The sequence below is a fragment of the Rosa rugosa genome, chromosome 6 (genome assembly GCF_958449725.1).
Source record: "Rosa rugosa chromosome 6, drRosRugo1.1, whole genome shotgun sequence".
NCBI classification, from domain to species: domain Eukaryota; kingdom Viridiplantae; phylum Streptophyta; class Magnoliopsida; order Rosales; family Rosaceae; genus Rosa; species Rosa rugosa.
This window is the reverse complement of record NC_084825.1, coordinates 34,911,579-34,930,447: the sequence shown is the minus strand read 5'-3', so window position 1 is coordinate 34,930,447 and position 18,869 is coordinate 34,911,579. Positions and strand designations below refer to the sequence as shown.

General features: G+C 40.6%; 1 protein-coding gene across 1 annotated transcript; it reads right to left on the bottom strand.

The window, feature by feature from the left end:
• Positions 1-491: 491 nt before the first annotated feature.
• On the bottom strand, positions 492-3,635 carry LOC133715030 (cell division protein FtsY homolog, chloroplastic). The gene is made up of 11 exons (XM_062141336.1): positions 3,257-3,635; positions 3,068-3,172; positions 2,776-2,846; positions 2,605-2,663; positions 2,328-2,365; positions 2,087-2,207; positions 1,899-1,967; positions 1,722-1,804; positions 1,384-1,452; positions 1,136-1,198; positions 492-1,028 (listed from the first exon to the last, which is right to left on the bottom strand). Exons 1-11 carry the CDS (start codon positions 3,560-3,562, stop codon positions 915-917), a joined length of 1,098 nt encoding a protein of 365 aa, XP_061997320.1. The 5' UTR covers positions 3,563-3,635; the 3' UTR covers positions 492-914.
• Between the last annotated feature and the right edge of the window lie 15,234 nt (positions 3,636-18,869).

The window sequence follows — 18,869 nt, the reverse complement described above, 5'->3', positions numbered from 1 at the left end:
GATCCGGAACTTCAAATTTCAACTTCTTTCGTATTGTAATTTAAAAATTCATTGTCATGGATTTCTGCCTCAATACCATATGATGAAATTCAAGCCTTGTATCCACATCGTGTTTTTCCTCCATTGAACTTTTAATAACAATGACACTTTCCCTCTGAAAAAAAAAATCAAAATTAATTGTATGGTTCAATAACAAAGTAATCAAATGTGAAGTTTTACTTCAATTTTGTGTGTTTTCGCAGCGGCTAATTCACGGGTAGAGTGACCTGCATTCAGCTGTGATATACTGAAAGTGGATCGATGGTTCTGTAGTACTGAGGAGTGGAAATAATCTAGACAGCAAGTAATGGAGTTCAAAACTCTAAGAAAACTGGGCACTTGATTTATACTTCCTAGAAATCATCCTCCAGTGTCTGCAGCTCCTTGAAACAAAATAGCTGCAGTCAAGGCGTTATCAATATTAACACCTCCACACCATCATACCAAAAAAGTATCTGGGAAATTAAACTCTTCATTTTTCACCACTAAAAAAATACATTAAATCTTTAGGCATCGGAATCAGAAAAAGATACAGTAAATTACTGACATTACATTCAAAGGAATGAGTTGGATATCATGGTGCCAAAAAGAATAAAGAAATCAGTTCATCAAATGATCAATTGTAGCGTCATTGTCTACCCTTTGCTATCATGATCTCAATGAGCTGTAAACGTATAGAACTTGGACTCGCACCTCAACTCTGCACAGCAGCAATCACCTAGAACATTAAGTACGTTGCAAGTCTTAACTCTGTTGCCTGGTGCTTTTAGAAGTAACTTATTTTGCTTCCAGCCTACACTGATTTCTTTCTTCTGCTAATTGTACACTACCTCTTCAATTGAGAATGGACGTATGACACTCACCAACCTTTAGGGCTATGAAAATATGGCATTCACAAAAGCCTCTGCATCAAAGGGTTGTAGGTCTTCTACACTTTCACCAACTCCCACAAACTTTACAGGGATGCCGAGCTCATTTACCACACTAACCTAAAAGAAGATCGAATCTTAGAATTAGCAAAAGCTCTGAAAAATCCATGAGAATGCTTTCAATGAATAAAATAAAAGATGATATGGGAGAGATGATGTGAACATACCACACAGCCACCTCTTGCAGAACCATCAAGCTTTGTCAAAATCAAACCAGTTATCCCAACAATCTGTCATAATCTTCAAATTGTTAAAAATCCACGCATTAACAGATTATTGTGTAGTACGAAGAGATAAGAGAAGAATAACATATTGCACCCAGAACACGAAAAGGGATAAAGCATTCTTGAAACAAACATTATAGTGAGGAATAGCCAACCATTCTAAATGAGGAGCCCAAGGATAAGAAAATTACTTCATTGAATTCTCTTGCTTGTGGAAGCATGTTTAAACCAGTGGTCCCATCCAGAACTTGTAGGATCTCCTGTTTATTTCAAAAACATAGCATACTGTTAAACATATAGAGAAATATTTCAGCATGCACATAGAAATACTACATGGCGAATTTTGTTCAAGTCACTAAATTTTTGACTACTCATAGAGGTGAAATTTATAGTGAAAAATAATATACTGGATATGATGACCCATCTTGCACATGGAGCATGGCATACATACATTATGAAACAATGTAGCTTAGGCAGAATTATTTGATTTAACAGAAACAAGATGAAATTCTCAAACAACTGAGCTTACATTAGGGGCACCAGGCATGACTTTGCCTACAGCTTTCTTACATGCAATCAACTCTTCCATCAAGCTGTAATTAGTGTGCAGACCTGCAATTAGAAATAAATGCTCCCACTCTGAATTAACCGGCTAAGCTCACAAAAGTACATTAACAGTTAAATATGAAATTTTTTCCAAACTTACGTCCAGAGGTGTCACATAAGACAATATCATAACCTTGTTCTTTCCCTCTCTTCACAGCCTGAGAAATAACTATTCAGAAAGCACTTTAAGACTGTATGTCAGTAATTACACCATGTCACTTGAATTCTTATAGACAAAACAAATGAAAGCAAATATGAGTTGATCTGTCTACTATTCAAGTTGCCTACCCGTTGCTGCTTTGGCTTTCTCTTTTTCAGCCACAACTATCTCACACCCAGTCCGCTCAGCCCATATCTCCAGCTGGTCACCGGCAGCAGCTCGAAACGTATCCCCTGCTGCAATCAACACCTGCACAATTTCAAACAACAAGGCAATTCAGACCACTCTTGTATGCTACCAGTCTTTCTCATATACTTCAAACCAAATCACTGCAGAAGGGAATTGACGATGAATAGATGAAAATCTCACCTTTGCCCCTTCATTTTTCAATCTATAAGCCAGCTTTCCTGATTGAGGATAGTTTATCAGAACATTATCAATTATCAACTATTTCTACAGTAGAATAACAATAGCTAAAATCTATATTAAAGTCTCTGATGCAATTTATTAAATGCATATGCCGCTATAAAGTTTGACCCAAAGTTCCTTAATCTGATGTTTAGCTCATCTACTGTAAGTTTTCCCAATCAATTTGTCTCCTAAAACCTCAGTGGATTACTTGACACAAGCTCAGTTCAATTCTTACCGAGAGACGTTGTCTTCCCACCTCCATTAACCCCAACAATCATAACCACAGCCGGTTTCCTGATGACACAGTAAAAATAAAACCCGCATCAACTCCAAGCAGAACCAAAATCGCGATTTGGCAAAACAATCTCAAACACCGAAAATTCTAAAAATAAAAAAAGTGCAGGACCTGTATCCAAGTTGAAGCTCAGTTTTCCCTTCTATAGTCAATAAATCCAGAACATTCTTCTTCAACGCCTCCTATAATCACCACAACACCACCACATTACATTTCACTTCCACACTAATTAAATAACCAACCCTTCATTTCCTTGCTCAGCAAGTTCAGAGCCATCCACTCAAATTAGTCACATACACGTATATAACAACATATGGCACCAAGTTTGGAAATTTTTCGGAACCCGAATAGCCTAATGAATCAAGCATCATATATACATATAAACATATAGGATTGCCAATACCTTTATTTCACTTCCAGACTTGAGCTTCCCAGCTACTATATCCTCCCTCAAACTCTCCACAATCTTAATGGTGATCTTGGGCCCAAAATCCGATACCAGCAGAGCCTGAACAGCCCAATTCAAAACCCTAATTACCAAAATTACACCTCAACCAATTACAGATAATCAGAAATTTCCAAATTTGTTTACCTCTTCAAGCTCGTCGAGGACGCGATCGGTGTCGGCGAGGTTCCAGTAGAGGAGGAGCTCGTCGATGACGGCGAGATTGTCGCGGGTCTTGGAGAACCCGGAGAAGAGCTTGTCCACGTCGCTCTTGGCCTTCTCCTTTATGAGGCGTCCGAGCCGGTTGAAGAACCCGGTTCCGGCCCGGCATTGGAACCCGGAAGACGCGGGTCGGGTCGGGGCTAGGAGGAGGCGGAGGTGGTGGTTTTGGGGCGGTGCGGGTTTGGAGAGGAGTGAGAAGTGAGAGAGGGAAGAAGGCAAAGGCGAAGCCATTTGCTCTTTTTGAGCTTTCAGCTGAGACTGAAACCTGTTTTGGATAATGTATCGAAATGTTTACACTGTGTTGGCGCCTCGTGAAACGACGCCGTGAGAGATTAGTTTTGTATAATTTTCTTAAACCGTCTCTTATAATGTTGGTCAGCTCTCTTGCATGGGATCCGAAATAAGTTTTGTATTGCCTCCACCAGGCACGGAACCAGGAATTGAATTTGAGGTGGGCTATATTTATCTTATGCTGGGAAGAAAAATTATTTTTAAAAATTTGGCATAGTCTACTTCATTTTGATGGAATATCTCAATTGCATAACACTTGTCAAAATATCATTCACAAAATGCATTTTGTTACCAAAATCTAACCATAGAAAATTAAAGCAATTCAAAGTTAAATATTCGATGTCAATGCAAATTCAACTAGAGGGAACAAGAAGAGTCGTCACTAGATGGACTTAATCACTTTGTAGTTTGTACCATGTAAGAGTCAAATTTAATCAAACTTAACCAAACCAAAATAAATAATACAAATTCAATCTCTTTTTTAAGAATCAATAGATTTGATTACTTACATTAGAAAATCTAGAAATACCCAAATTCTAATCTAAATTATATTCTAATTTCATCAAAAAAATTAATACCTCAATAAAGTTGAGGGAATGAGAGCAGAGTGCTGAGGAGAGGAGAGAGTGACCTCTACCACTACCAGGTGAGAGACCGACGCTGATGTGCAAAGAGAGGTGAGAGGTGAGGAGGGGATGACAGAGAAGAGGAGAAAAGGGGAGAAAAGACAGAGAAGAGGAGAAAATGGAAGAAAAGGTGAGGAGGGAAGTGGGGGACGACATAACAGGGGAGAAAAGACAGAAAAGAGGGGAAAGGGTAGACAAAGAGTTGTTGCAGTTTTATATATTATATATGTTTGAAGTGCTATAACTTAGGGTGTATATAATCATTTTATTTTTATCCAAAAGTTGGGGTGTGCTGCAGCACACCTTAGCACACCCTTAGTTCCGTGCCTGGCCTCCACGGATAACCTACATGAAATTCCATATGTAACTAGCAAATTTTTAAATGGTATAAGGATTATTAATTATCATATTTCTAGGGCCACAATACATACTCAATTTACATTGTCTGACTCTGAGTCTAATCTTATACACATTATTCTTAGGCCTCGTTTGATTCAGAGAAATGAAAGTAATTCTTTTGTCTTTCTCATATGAAGGGTCTTTCCTATAGGAAGGGAAATGAAATTTCTGAACAACTTTCCATTCCGATGTTTGGTAACGTAAGGAAAGTTATCAGAAAAGTTATTAAAAAGTTTATAAATAATGTAATAAAATAATATGTTGTGGGTAATAAATGTAAGGAAAGAAGGGAGAAAGTGATTCCTTTGAGATTTGGAAGGAACCACTTTCCCCCTTATTTTCCCTTCCTTCAGGAAATGATTTCCTTTCCTTTTGCATCCCAAACACAGGAAAGGAACAAGTTTCCTTTCTTTATGCTTCCTTTCCGCGAAAGAAACACTTGTGCATTTGTGCTTTTTGTTGTTGTCATTTTAGGATATATGAAACATATTAGGCCATCTCCAACCGAAAGAGTTAAAAATAGCCCTAAATTCTTCACTATTCATCGATGTGACATCAACCGTCTCCAATCCGTTAAGACTAAATTATAGCCCTAAAATATATTTTAAAATTTTGAATATATATATATATATACAGGCCCGATCACAGGCGGACGTCCGCACTGTCGCTAAAGTGCGGACGTCGACGCAGCAGCAGCTTCCAGGCGGCTTGCAGGAGGGAGGCCGGAGGCATCCCGAACCTTTCTGGGCAGCGATCGAGGTCGGAGGAGATCGAGGTTGCACGTTCTGGGCAGCGGCCGGACCTGCAACTGCAAGGTTCTGGGCAGCGCCGCAACCTCATCGCCGGCGACTCCACCCGACTGCAGACCGACTTCTCAAACCCCTAGCCCCCCACCGGCAAGCCCCGCCGCGCCGTCGAAGCTTGATCGAGGCCGGAGGAGCGACGTCCGCACTTTTTCTGGGTTGCGGACGTCCGCTCTCGAACGGCTCTATATATATATATTCTTATTTTTTATCAGATACTTATTTATAGTAATTGAAATCATTTTTATGATAAAAAATATTTTTCCGGTTGTACTTTTCAAATTCCATGTGTTGCTTCACAAGCAATGGTGCAGATTTCTTATACGATTTTATCAAGGTTCGAAAAATCGCTAGGCGCTAGTAGGGCGGTGGCCAAGGGACTAGCGCCCAGGCGCCTAGGCGGTTTTTATTTTATTAATTTTTATTTTATTTTTATATCATATAATTATATATAAAATATATATAAAGACTTAAAGAGAGTTTAAAAAACTACTTAGAAGAGTTTATATTTACTAGAATTTCTATTTCATTTAATCATATATTGTTGATTCGTGGGTCAATTTGCTAAGTCACCTTAGCACTTTAGTAGAACAGTGGGTTAAGAATATTCTAAGGAAAAAAAAAAACAGTGGGTTAAGAAGACTAAAAAACCCATAACCATCTTTCTTTTTCTTTTTTTAAAAGACAAAGTTCAATTCGTCTATCTTCTCTTTCATTTTTTCTACCTTCCCAGAATCCCAGATCGATAATTCTTCCTCCTCATCATCCTAAGCATTGATCATTGAGATGTTTTGATCAATTAAACATAAGGTCATTAAGTGTTTCAGAATTCAGAGTTTCAATGAGATCTCAAATGTAGATGTAAAGATGAATTCCATTTGCTTCGAAAATCATTGAGATCTCAAATCTAAATCATCTGATGAATTTCAACGCCTAAAACCGCCTAGCCGCTTCGGCCGCCCAGCCCTCCTAGGCGCCCGCCCAACCCGCCTAGGCGCCTGCCCAGGACGCCTAGGTGCCCGCCTAAATCCTGACCGTCCAATACCTCTGATTACCCATTACTCGAGTCGGCCTGTTGCCGCCCAGCGCCTAGGCGTCGCCTAGGCTGCCTGGGCGGCCTTTTTTTAGAACAGTGGATTTTATATATGTGGCATAGGTTATCATGATGGAATATTTGTTGGACTTGGCTCCAAAGACTGACAGGACCCGCCCCGAATTTCACCCTGAAATCCGAGGTGGCCCTGCGGGGCCCACCTTAGAGATAACTCTACCGAGAACTGGTCGAGTCACCCCTAAAGTGGACTACCCAAAATAGTAACCCACAATAGATCAGAGCCAAACAAAGAAGTGCGGAAGCTATTCGTCAACTATGCCTCGATCCATGTACGCCCGACCTCAACTAATAGCGCCTGCAAACTGGGCATTAGAAACCGAAAGGCCCAGGGGAAAGTAGACGAAAAACGTTAGCGTGAGTGGACAAAAATAAACAATTTAAAATAAGAAGGATTTCATACTTTCCCACATTTATTTCATTAAAAACCTCGATGCATGCACAAATGGTAAAACACATTTAGCTTTAAATCCAAGGATTTCAAAACGATAAACCGACTAGCCTCGCTAGTCAAAACATTCGAAAATAATATATCGTAAAACTGAAATCTCGTTTCTCAAGAAGATAAGACCAGCCCCGCTGGCTACAGTGAAAATCGGACTAGCCCCGCTAGTCAAGCAACGATAAAATATGGGGAAGAAGTTTCACCATACGAAAGAAGGGAGCCTCCCAGGCTCGGGTCGGAGTGTCCCACACTCTGGAGCATCCCATGCTCTGCTCTTACTCACCCACAAACACATAGTAAGCAGGGAGGAGTACTAATAGGCTAGCTAGCAATAAATATGACGACCCAGGTATGGCGGGTAAAAACTAATAAAATCCAATAAATCCTTAAGGCTTCCCCATGTCCCACGAATAAAGAAAACACGGGTACGATTCCCAACCGTACCCGGAAATTCTCGTAAAACGTCGTATAAATCAACAGCGTGTCCCACACGCTAAGAAAATAATTAGATCATCAACAAGGCATTCCCAATGCCAAAACCGAAAGTCGATAGATAAATAAGAAATAACTGCATCGAAATCCCATTTCGAAAAGCTTTCCAGAAATCCCAAAACAACGAATAGAAATATAATTAATTCCGGAAATCACCTCGGAAAAATAATTCGTCCAAATTCAACATCAATTATAAATTCGAATCCGAGCATAACAAATTAATAATCAAAATTCACAACCGGTATAAATCATAATTACTTCATGAAAATCATTATTGAAAGCAAATCCACGAGATAAATTGAAATCAAATTCCAAAATCAATTCATATGCTCGGAAAATAATATGTTAAATAAATAAAGCATACTTTAATAAATAAATGCATGCATCACTTATTTGAAAACAAAAGTCCACTCACTGTACTAATGGGCGACCACGCAAACGAGTTCCTTCGTCAAGCGGTAGCTCAATATATCATCCTGTACACAAGTACACTTCCATAAACGACAATTCGAATAAAATAAATACGAACCTAAACGAAACGCGAAAATCTCTATCTCCAATACTTCTCAAATTCCACCCAAATCTCTTCCACAACACCAATTCCTCAATCTACATATTCCACAATGAAAACGAGGGAAATCCAACGGCCGGATTTCCCACAATTACATCACAAAACTTCAAACTTCGGAAATTCACAAATAATTCCAAACTCCTCCAAAATTCACCAAACTTCACATACAAGCTCTATGATAATTTTAGAATTTAACTAGCCAGAAAATGAAGTTAAAAAGCTACCCTAGCCGCCGCTACCGCCGCCCACAGTGGCGGCGCCGCCGCCACCGCCACCAGCTCTGATGGCCACCAAACTTTGGCAACAACACCTACTCATAAAACCTAACACTTTTCTCAACTGAGACAAAGTCAGAAAATGAGTAGAAGTACCTCAACAATTAAGGGGAAGATTGAACCCGAATGAACAGTAAAATCTTCCAATTATGCTTTCTTCTTCCACGCTGCAAATCGCTTCAAGAGATTTGAGGAGCATCATCTACGTCGTAAGGCGCTTCCAAAGGACCCAACTTTGCCGTCTAGGGTAGCCGGAATCAGAAGAAATCGGCGTTGACCACTTCTGCTACAGTGAAACTTCCACAGCTCGATGCGTCATTTTCCGGCCAAGCCGCCATGAGCCACCACCGCAGGCACCAAGAGGAGGTCGAGACGAGTCCGTAGTCACCGGTTTCACGCTTTTTGGTGGCCGGAAAGAGAGAGCAACCGGAGTTGCAGAGGTGAGAGAGAGAGAGCAAGGGCTCGGGGACGAGAGAGAGAACACGCGGGGGAAGAGAAAGAGAAAAAGAAAAAGTTACCGGCCACAGTGAAAAATTCAAATATATATACTACTTACCATGAACAGTAATTTTCACATTTTCGCTTATAACTTTTGCATACGAGCTCCGATTTTTACGCACCACATATCCACGCGCTCGGTTTAACGTCCTCTACAACTTTCATGAAGAACATTTTCTCAAATTTTGACCCGAATAAAAAGTCAACTTTTAGGGCCACTAAAAGTACTAAACCGACAGTAAAAGTGAAAGTAAAGGTCGTTTACCGTCCAAATGACTAGTAAACCGGTAAATTCAGGTTCGGGACGTTACAATCTCCCCTCCTTATAAAATTTCGCCCTCGAAATTCACACGGATAAGTAGTAACTACACACGTCCCCAAATGTCACTTACATAGCCGATCACGTCATGTAACACATCTTTCGAAACTCGTTTCATCGTCAGAACAAATATCTCACAGCTTAACCATTACCACCAGTAATAGCACCAAGATAGTAAGACCACTCAATTCCTCCAAAGCAATCCCCTACACGTATTAAACTCAAACAACAAACAATTTTCCCGGACTACAAAACACCATTCACCAAGTCTTCCTTAAATGGTATCCATGATAGAGAACAAATGGCACTCGTCCAATATCTAGTATCAAACCACACAACAGACGGATCTGAAAGTGGTCCCACTACATAACGATCCAATTTCTCGAATTTATCACCACTTGAATACTTCACCTTTATCAGTGACCAGAGTCACTAGGAAACACAACATCTAGCCATAAAAATTCAAAATATTTATTTAATTTTCCACTATAAATGGTTTCCAACACTGAGATTCCCCAGGAATCACCAAAAACTCCCAATAATATTTCAAATGCTACTTAACAACCGATCACATCACATGACACATCTACCGAAACTCGGTTCAAAATCAGAACCACAATTACTACTAGTCTCAATTCAACAATAATCCAGATTCCGAAACAATTTTATCATCCAGAGGCAGCCCAAAGCTATTGTCACTCGTCTCAGACACTCAAACAAAACCTCGAACTCCGATTTCTGCACCTTAATCCATGCCCCAACAAAATTGTTGGCATCGAGGAAAAGACAACCACAACATTTTCCTCGAATCACATTTCGTAGCACAACTCGAAACTCTAGAGTAGTTTTACTCTACCATCACCAGAGATAGGCGCAAAAAAATTAACCAAACGAATACGCAAAGAAAACCCTAAGAGGTCGGCGTACAAGAGGCATAGCACCAGAAGAAAACCAACTAGCTTTGTACCTTACACACTTGATGAATACCACAGCACCGAAGAGTACACGATGGGGAACCGCTGCAGTCGGGCCATCACTCGAGAGGTACTGGGCAACACCAAGCATATAAGGTAACAGGATAGAAACGAGTCTACAGAACCTAACAACCTAATGCTCTGATACCAAGTTGACAGGACCCGCCCCGAATTTCACCCTGAAATCCGAGGTGGCCCTGCGGGGCCCACCTTAGAGATAACTCTACCGAGAACTGGTCGAGTCACCCCTAAAGTGGACTACCCAAAATAGTAACCCACAATAGATCAGAGCCAAACAAAGAAGTGCGGAAGCTATTCGTCAACTATGCCTCGATCCATGTACGCCCGACCTCAACTAATAGCGCCTGCAAACTGGGCATTAGAAACCGAAAGGCCCAGGGGAAAGTAGACGAAAAACGTTAGCGTGAGTGGACAAAAATAAACAATTTAAAATAAGAAGGATTTCATACTTTCCCACATTTATTTCATTAAAAACCTCGATGCATGCACAAATGGTAAAACACATTTAGCTTTAAATCCAAGGATTTCAAAACGATAAACCGACTAGCCTCGCTAGTCAAAACATTCGAAAATAATATATCGTAAAACTGAAATCTCGTTTCTCAAGAAGATAAGACCAGCCCCGCTGGCTACAGTGAAAATCGGACTAGCCCCGCTAGTCAAGCAACGATAAAATATGGGGAAGAAGTTTCACCATACGAAAGAAGGGAGCCTCCCAGGCTCGGGTCGGAGTGTCCCACACTCTGGAGCATCCCATGCTCTGCTCTTACTCACCCACAAACACATAGTAAGCAGGGAGGAGTACTAATAGGCTAGCTAGCAATAAATATGACGACCCAGGTATGGCGGGTAAAAACTAATAAAATCCAATAAATCCTTAAGGCTTCCCCATGTCCCACGAATAAAGAAAACACGGGTACGATTCCCAACCGTACCCGGAAATTCTCGTAAAACGTCGTATAAATCAACAGCGTGTCCCACACGCTAAGAAAATAATTAGATCATCAACAAGGCATTCCCAATGCCAAAACCGAAAGTCGATAGATAAATAAGAAATAACTGCATCGAAATCCCATTTCGAAAAGCTTTCCAGAAATCCCAAAACAACGAATAGAAATATAATTAATTCCGGAAATCACCTCGGAAAAATAATTCGTCCAAATTCAACATCAATTATAAATTCGAATCCGAGCATAACAAATTAATAATCAAAATTCACAACCGGTATAAATCATAATTACTTCATGAAAATCATTATTGAAAGCAAATCCACGAGATAAATTGAAATCAAATTCCAAAATCAATTCATATGCTCGGAAAATAATATGTTAAATAAATAAAGCATACTTTAATAAATAAATGCATGCATCACTTATTTGAAAACAAAAGTCCACTCACTGTACTAATGGGCGACCACGCAAACGAGTTCCTTCGTCAAGCGGTAGCTCAATATATCATCCTGTACACAAGTACACTTCCATAAACGACAATTCGAATAAAATAAATACGAACCTAAACGAAACGCGAAAATCTCTATCTCCAATACTTCTCAAATTCCACCCAAATCTCTTCCACAACACCAATTCCTCAATCTACATATTCCACAATGAAAACGAGGGAAATCCAACGGCCGGATTTCCCACAATTACATCACAAAACTTCAAACTTCGGAAATTCACAAATAATTCCAAACTCCTCCAAAATTCACCAAACTTCACATACAAGCTCTATGATAATTTTAGAATTTAACTAGCCAGAAAATGAAGTTAAAAAGCTACCCTAGCCGCCGCTACCGCCGCCCACAGTGGCGGCGCCGCCGCCACCGCCACCAGCTCCGATGGCCACCAAACTTTGGCAACAACACCTACTCATAAAACCTAACACTTTTCTCAACTGAGACAAAGTCAGAAAATGAGTAGAAGTACCTCAACAATTAAGGGGAAGATTGAACCCGAATGAACAGTAAAATCTTCCAATTATGCTTTCTTCTTCCACGCTGCAAATCGCTTCAAGAGATTTGAGGAGCATCATCTACGTCGTAAGGCGCTTCCAAAGGACCCAACTTTGCCGTCTAGGGTAGCCGGAATCAGAAGAAATCGGCGTTGACCACTTCTGCTACAGTGAAACTTCCACAGCTCGATGCGTCATTTTCCGGCCAAGCCGCCATGAGCCACCACCGCAGGCACCAAGAGGAGGTCGAGACGAGTCCGTAGTCACCGGTTTCACGCTTTTTGGTGGCCGGAAAGAGAGAGCAACCGGAGTTGCAGAGGTGAGAGAGAGAGAGCAAGGGCTCGGGGACGAGAGAGAGAACACGCGGGGGAAGAGAAAGAGAAAAAGAAAAAGTTACCGGCCACAGTGAAAAATTCAAATATATATACTACTTACCATGAACAGTAATTTTCACATTTTCGCTTATAACTTTTGCATACGAGCTCCGATTTTTACGCACCACATATCCACGCGCTCGGTTTAACGTCCTCTACAACTTTCATGAAGAACATTTTCTCAAATTTTGACCCGAATAAAAAGTCAACTTTTAGGGCCACTAAAAGTACTAAACCGACAGTAAAAGTGAAAGTAAAGGTCGTTTACCGTCCAAATGACTAGTAAACCGGTAAATTCAGGTTCGGGACGTTACAATCTCCCCTCCTTATAAAATTTCGCCCTCGAAATTCACACGGATAAGTAGTAACTACACACGTCCCCAAATGTCACTTACATAGCCGATCACGTCATGTAACACATCTTTCGAAACTCGTTTCATCGTCAGAACAAATATCTCACAGCTTAACCATTACCACCAGTAATAGCACCAAGATAGTAAGACCACTCAATTCCTCCAAAGCAATCCCCTACACGTATTAAACTCAAACAACAAACAATTTTCCCGGACTACAAAACACCATTCACCAAGTCTTCCTTAAATGGTATCCATGATAGAGAACAAATGGCACTCGTCCAATATCTAGTATCAAACCACACAACAGACGGATCTGAAAGTGGTCCCACTACATAACGATCCAATTTCTCGAATTTATCACCACTTGAATACTTCACCTTTATCAGTGACCAGAGTCACTAGGAAACACAACATCTAGCCATAAAAATTCAAAATATTTATTTAATTTTCCACTATAAATGGTTTCCAACACTGAGATTCCCCAGGAATCACCAAAAACTCCCAATAATATTTCAAATGCTACTTAACAACCGATCACATCACATGACACATCTACCGAAACTCGGTTCAAAATCAGAACCACAATTACTACTAGTCTCAATTCAACAATAATCCAGATTCCGAAACAATTTTATCATCCAGAGGCAGCCCAAAGCTATTGTCACTCGTCTCAGACACTCAAACAAAACCTCGAACTCCGATTTCTGCACCTTAATCCATGCCCCAACAAAATTGTTGGCATCGAGGAAAAGACAACCACAACATTTTCCTCGAATCACATTTCGTAGCACAACTCGAAACTCTAGAGTAGTTTTACTCTACCATCACCAGAGATAGGCGCAAAAAAATTAACCAAACGAATACGCAAAGAAAACCCTAAGAGGTCGGCGTACAAGAGGCATAGCACCAGAAGAAAACCAACTAGCTTTGTACCTTACACACTTGATGAATACCACAGCACCGAAGAGTACACGATGGGGAACCGCTGCAGTCGGGCCATCACTCGAGAGGTACTGGGCAACACCAAGCATATAAGGTAACAGGATAGAAACGAGTCTACAGAACCTAACAACCTAATGCTCTGATACCAAGTTGACAGGACCCGCCCCGAATTTCACCCTGAAATCCGAGGTGGCCCTGCGGGGCCCACCTTAGAGATAACTCTACCGAGAACTGGTCGAGTCACCCCTAAAGTGGACTACCCAAAATAGTAACCCACAATAGATCAGAGCCAAACAAAGAAGTGCGGAAGCTATTCGTCAACTATGCCTCGATCCATGTACGCCCGACCTCAACTAATAGCGCCTGCAAACTGGGCATTAGAAACCGAAAGGCCCAGGGGAAAGTAGACGAAAAACGTTAGCGTGAGTGGACAAAAATAAACAATTTAAAATAAGAAGGATTTCATACTTTCCCACATTTATTTCATTAAAAACCTCGATGCATGCACAAATGGTAAAACACATTTAGCTTTAAATCCAAGGATTTCAAAACGATAAACCGACTAGCCTCGCTAGTCAAAACATTCGAAAATAATATATCGTAAAACTGAAATCTCGTTTCTCAAGAAGATAAGACCAGCCCCGCTGGCTACAGTGAAAATCGGACTAGCCCCGCTAGTCAAGCAACGATAAAATATGGGGAAGAAGTTTCACCATACGAAAGAAGGGAGCCTCCCAGGCTCGGGTCGGAGTGTCCCACACTCTGGAGCATCCCATGCTCTGCTCTTACTCACCCACAAACACATAGTAAGCAGGGAGGAGTACTAATAGGCTAGCTAGCAATAAATATGACGACCCAGGTATGGCGGGTAAAAACTAATAAAATCCAATAAATCCTTAAGGCTTCCCCATGTCCCACGAATAAAGAAAACACGGGTACGATTCCCAACCGTACCCGGAAATTCTCGTAAAACGTCGTATAAATCAACAGCGTGTCCCACACGCTAAGAAAATAATTAGATCATCAACAAGGCATTCCCAATGCCAAAACCGAAAGTCGATAGATAAATAAGAAATAACTGCATCGAAATCCCATTTCGAAAAGCTTTCCAGAAATCCCAAAACAACGAATAGAAATATAATTAATTCCGGAAATCACCTCGGAAAAATAATTCGTCCAAATTCAACATCAATTATAAATTCGAATCCGAGCATAACAAATTAATAATCAAAATTCACAACCGGTATAAATCATAATTACTTCATGAAAATCATTATTGAAAGCAAATCCACGAGATAAATTGAAATCAAATTCCAAAATCAATTCATATGCTCGGAAAATAATATGTTAAATAAATAAAGCATACTTTAATAAATAAATGCATGCATCACTTATTTGAAAACAAAAGTCCACTCACTGTACTAATGGGCGACCACGCAAACGAGTTCCTTCGTCAAGCGGTAGCTCAATATATCATCCTGTACACAAGTACACTTCCATAAACGACAATTCGAATAAAATAAATACGAACCTAAACGAAACGCGAAAATCTCTATCTCCAATACTTCTCAAATTCCACCCAAATCTCTTCCACAACACCAATTCCTCAATCTACATATTCCACAATGAAAACGAGGGAAATCCAACGGCCGGATTTCCCACAATTACATCACAAAACTTCAAACTTCGGAAATTCACAAATAATTCCAAACTCCTCCAAAATTCACCAAACTTCACATACAAGCTCTATGATAATTTTAGAATTTAACTAGCCAGAAAATGAAGTTAAAAAGCTACCCTAGCCGCCGCTACCGCCGCCCACAGTGGCGGCGCCGCCGCCACCGCCACCAGCTCCGATGGCCACCAAACTTTGGCAACAACACCTACTCATAAAACCTAACACTTTTCTCAACTGAGACAAAGTCAGAAAATGAGTAGAAGTACCTCAACAATTAAGGGGAAGATTGAACCCGAATGAACAGTAAAATCTTCCAATTATGCTTTCTTCTTCCACGCTGCAAATCGCTTCAAGAGATTTGAGGAGCATCATCTACGTCGTAAGGCGCTTCCAAAGGACCCAACTTTGCCGTCTAGGGTAGCCGGAATCAGAAGAAATCGGCGTTGACCACTTCTGCTACAGTGAAACTTCCACAGCTCGATGCGTCATTTTCCGGCCAAGCCGCCATGAGCCACCACCGCAGGCACCAAGAGGAGGTCGAGACGAGTCCGTAGTCACCGGTTTCACGCTTTTTGGTGGCCGGAAAGAGAGAGCAACCGGAGTTGCAGAGGTGAGAGAGAGAGAGCAAGGGCTCGGGGACGAGAGAGAGAACACGCGGGGGAAGAGAAAGAGAAAAAGAAAAAGTTACCGGCCACAGTGAAAAATTCAAATATATATACTACTTACCATGAACAGTAATTTTCACATTTTCGCTTATAACTTTTGCATACGAGCTCCGATTTTTACGCACCACATATCCACGCGCTCGGTTTAACGTCCTCTACAACTTTCATGAAGAACATTTTCTCAAATTTTGACCCGAATAAAAAGTCAACTTTTAGGGCCACTAAAAGTACTAAACCGACAGTAAAAGTGAAAGTAAAGGTCGTTTACCGTCCAAATGACTAGTAAACCGGTAAATTCAGGTTCGGGACGTTACAATCTCCCCTCCTTATAAAATTTCGCCCTCGAAATTCACACGGATAAGTAGTAACTACACACGTCCCCAAATGTCACTTACATAGCCGATCACGTCATGTAACACATCTTTCGAAACTCGTTTCATCGTCAGAACAAATATCTCACAGCTTAACCATTACCACCAGTAATAGCACCAAGATAGTAAGACCACTCAATTCCTCCAAAGCAATCCCCTACACGTATTAAACTCAAACAACAAACAATTTTCCCGGACTACAAAACACCATTCACCAAGTCTTCCTTAAATGGTATCCATGATAGAGAACAAATGGCACTCGTCCAATATCTAGTATCAAACCACACAACAGACGGATCTGAAAGTGGTCCCACTACATAACGATCCAATTTCTCGAATTTATCACCACTTGAATACTTCACCTTTATCAGTGACCAGAGTCACTAGGAAACACAACATCTAGCCATAAAAATTCAAAATATTTATTTAATTTTCCACTATAAATGGTTTCCAACACTGAGATTCCCCAGGAATCACCAAAAACTCCCAATAATATTTCAAATGCTACTTAACAACCGATCACATCACATGACACATCTACCGAAACTCGGTTCAAAATCAGAACCACAATTACTACTAGTCTCAATTCAACAATAATCCAGATTCCGAAACAATTTTATCATCCAGAGGCAGCCCAAAGCTATTGTCACTCGTCTCAGACACTCAAACAAAACCTCGAACTCCGATTTCTGCACCTTAATCCATGCCCCAACAAAATTGTTGGCATCGAGGAAAAGACAACCACAACATTTTCCTCGAATCACATTTCGTAGCACAACTCGAAACTCTAGAGTAGTTTTACTCTACCATCACCAGAGATAGGCGCAAAAAAATTAACCAAACGAATACGCAAAGAAAACCCTAAGAGGTCGGCGTACAAGAGGCATAGCACCAGAAGAAAACCAACTAGCTTTGTACCTTACACACTTGATGAATACCACAGCACCGAAGAGTACACGATGGGGAACCGCTGCAGTCGGGCCATCACTCGAGAGGTACTGGGCAACACCAAGCATATAAGGTAACAGGATAGAAACGAGTCTACAGAACCTAACAACCTAATGCTCTGATACCAAGTTGACAGGACCCGCCCCGAATTTCACCCTGAAATCCGAGGTGGCCCTGCGGGGCCCACCTTAGAGATAACTCTACCGAGAACTGGTCGAGTCACCCCTAAAGTGGACTACCCAAAATAGTAACCCACAATAGATCAGAGCCAAACAAAGAAGTGCGGAAGCTATTCGTCAACTATGCCTCGATCCATGTACGCCCGACCTCAACTAATAGCGCCTGCAAACTGGGCATTAGAAACCGAAAGGCCCAGGGGAAAGTAGACGAAAAACGTTAGCGTGAGTGGACAAAAATAAACAATTTAAAATAAGAAGGATTTCATACTTTCCCACATTTATTTCATTAAAAACCTCGATGCATGCACAAATGGTAAAACACATTTAGCTTTAAATCCAAGGATTTCAAAACGATAAACCGACTAGCCTCGCTAGTCAAAACATTCGAAAATAATATATCGTAAAACTGAAATCTCGTTTCTCAAGAAGATAAGACCAGCCCCGCTGGCTACAGTGAAAATCGGACTAGCCCCGCTAGTCAAGCAACGATAAAATATGGGGAAGAAGTTTCACCATACGAAAGAAGGGAGCCTCCCAGGCTCGGGTCGGAGTGTCCCACACTCTGGAGCATCCCATGCTCTGCTCTTACTCACCCACAAACACATAGTAAGCAGGGAGGAGTACTAATAGGCTAGCTAGCAATAAATATGACGACCCAGGTATGGCGGGTAAAAACTAATAAAATCCAATAAATCCTTAAGGCTTCCCCATGTCCCACGAATAAAGAAAACACGGGTACGATTCCCAACCGTACCCGGAAATTCTCGTAAAACGTCGTATAAATCAACAGCGTGTCCCACACGCTAAGAAAATAATTAGATCATCAACAAGGCATTCCCAATGCCAAAACCGAAAGTCGATAGATAAATAAGAAATAACTGCATCGAAATCCCATTTCGAAAAGCTTTCCAGAAATCCCAAAACAACGAATAGAAATATAATTAATTCCGGAAATCACCTCGGAAAAATAATTCGTCCAAATTCAACATCAATTATAAATTCGAATCCGAGCATAACAAATTAATAATCAAAATTCACAACCGGTATAAATCATAATTACTTCATGAAAATCATTATTGAAAGCAAATCCACGAGATAAATTGAAATCAAATTCCAAAATCAATTCATATGCTCGGAAAATAATATGTTAAATAAATAAAGCATACTTTAATAAATAAATGCATGCATCACTTATTTGAAAACAAAAGTCCACTCACTGTACTAATGGGCGACCACGCAAACGAGTTCCT

Bases quoted from the DNA above. Each gene is read 5' to 3' on its own strand.
- LOC133715030 (XM_062141336.1), bottom strand. From the start codon at position 3,562: ATGGCTTCGCCTTTGCCTTCTTCCCTCTCTCACTTCTCACTCCTCTCC. The intron at 1,453-1,721 runs GTAAGCTCAGTT...TGAAATAAACAG, and splicing joins TCATGCCTGGTGCCCCTAAT to GAGATCCTACAAGTTCTGGA. The intron at 1,199-1,383 runs GTAATTTTCTTA...AGATTATGACAG, and splicing joins AAGCAAGAGAATTCAATGAA to ATTGTTGGGATAACTGGTTT.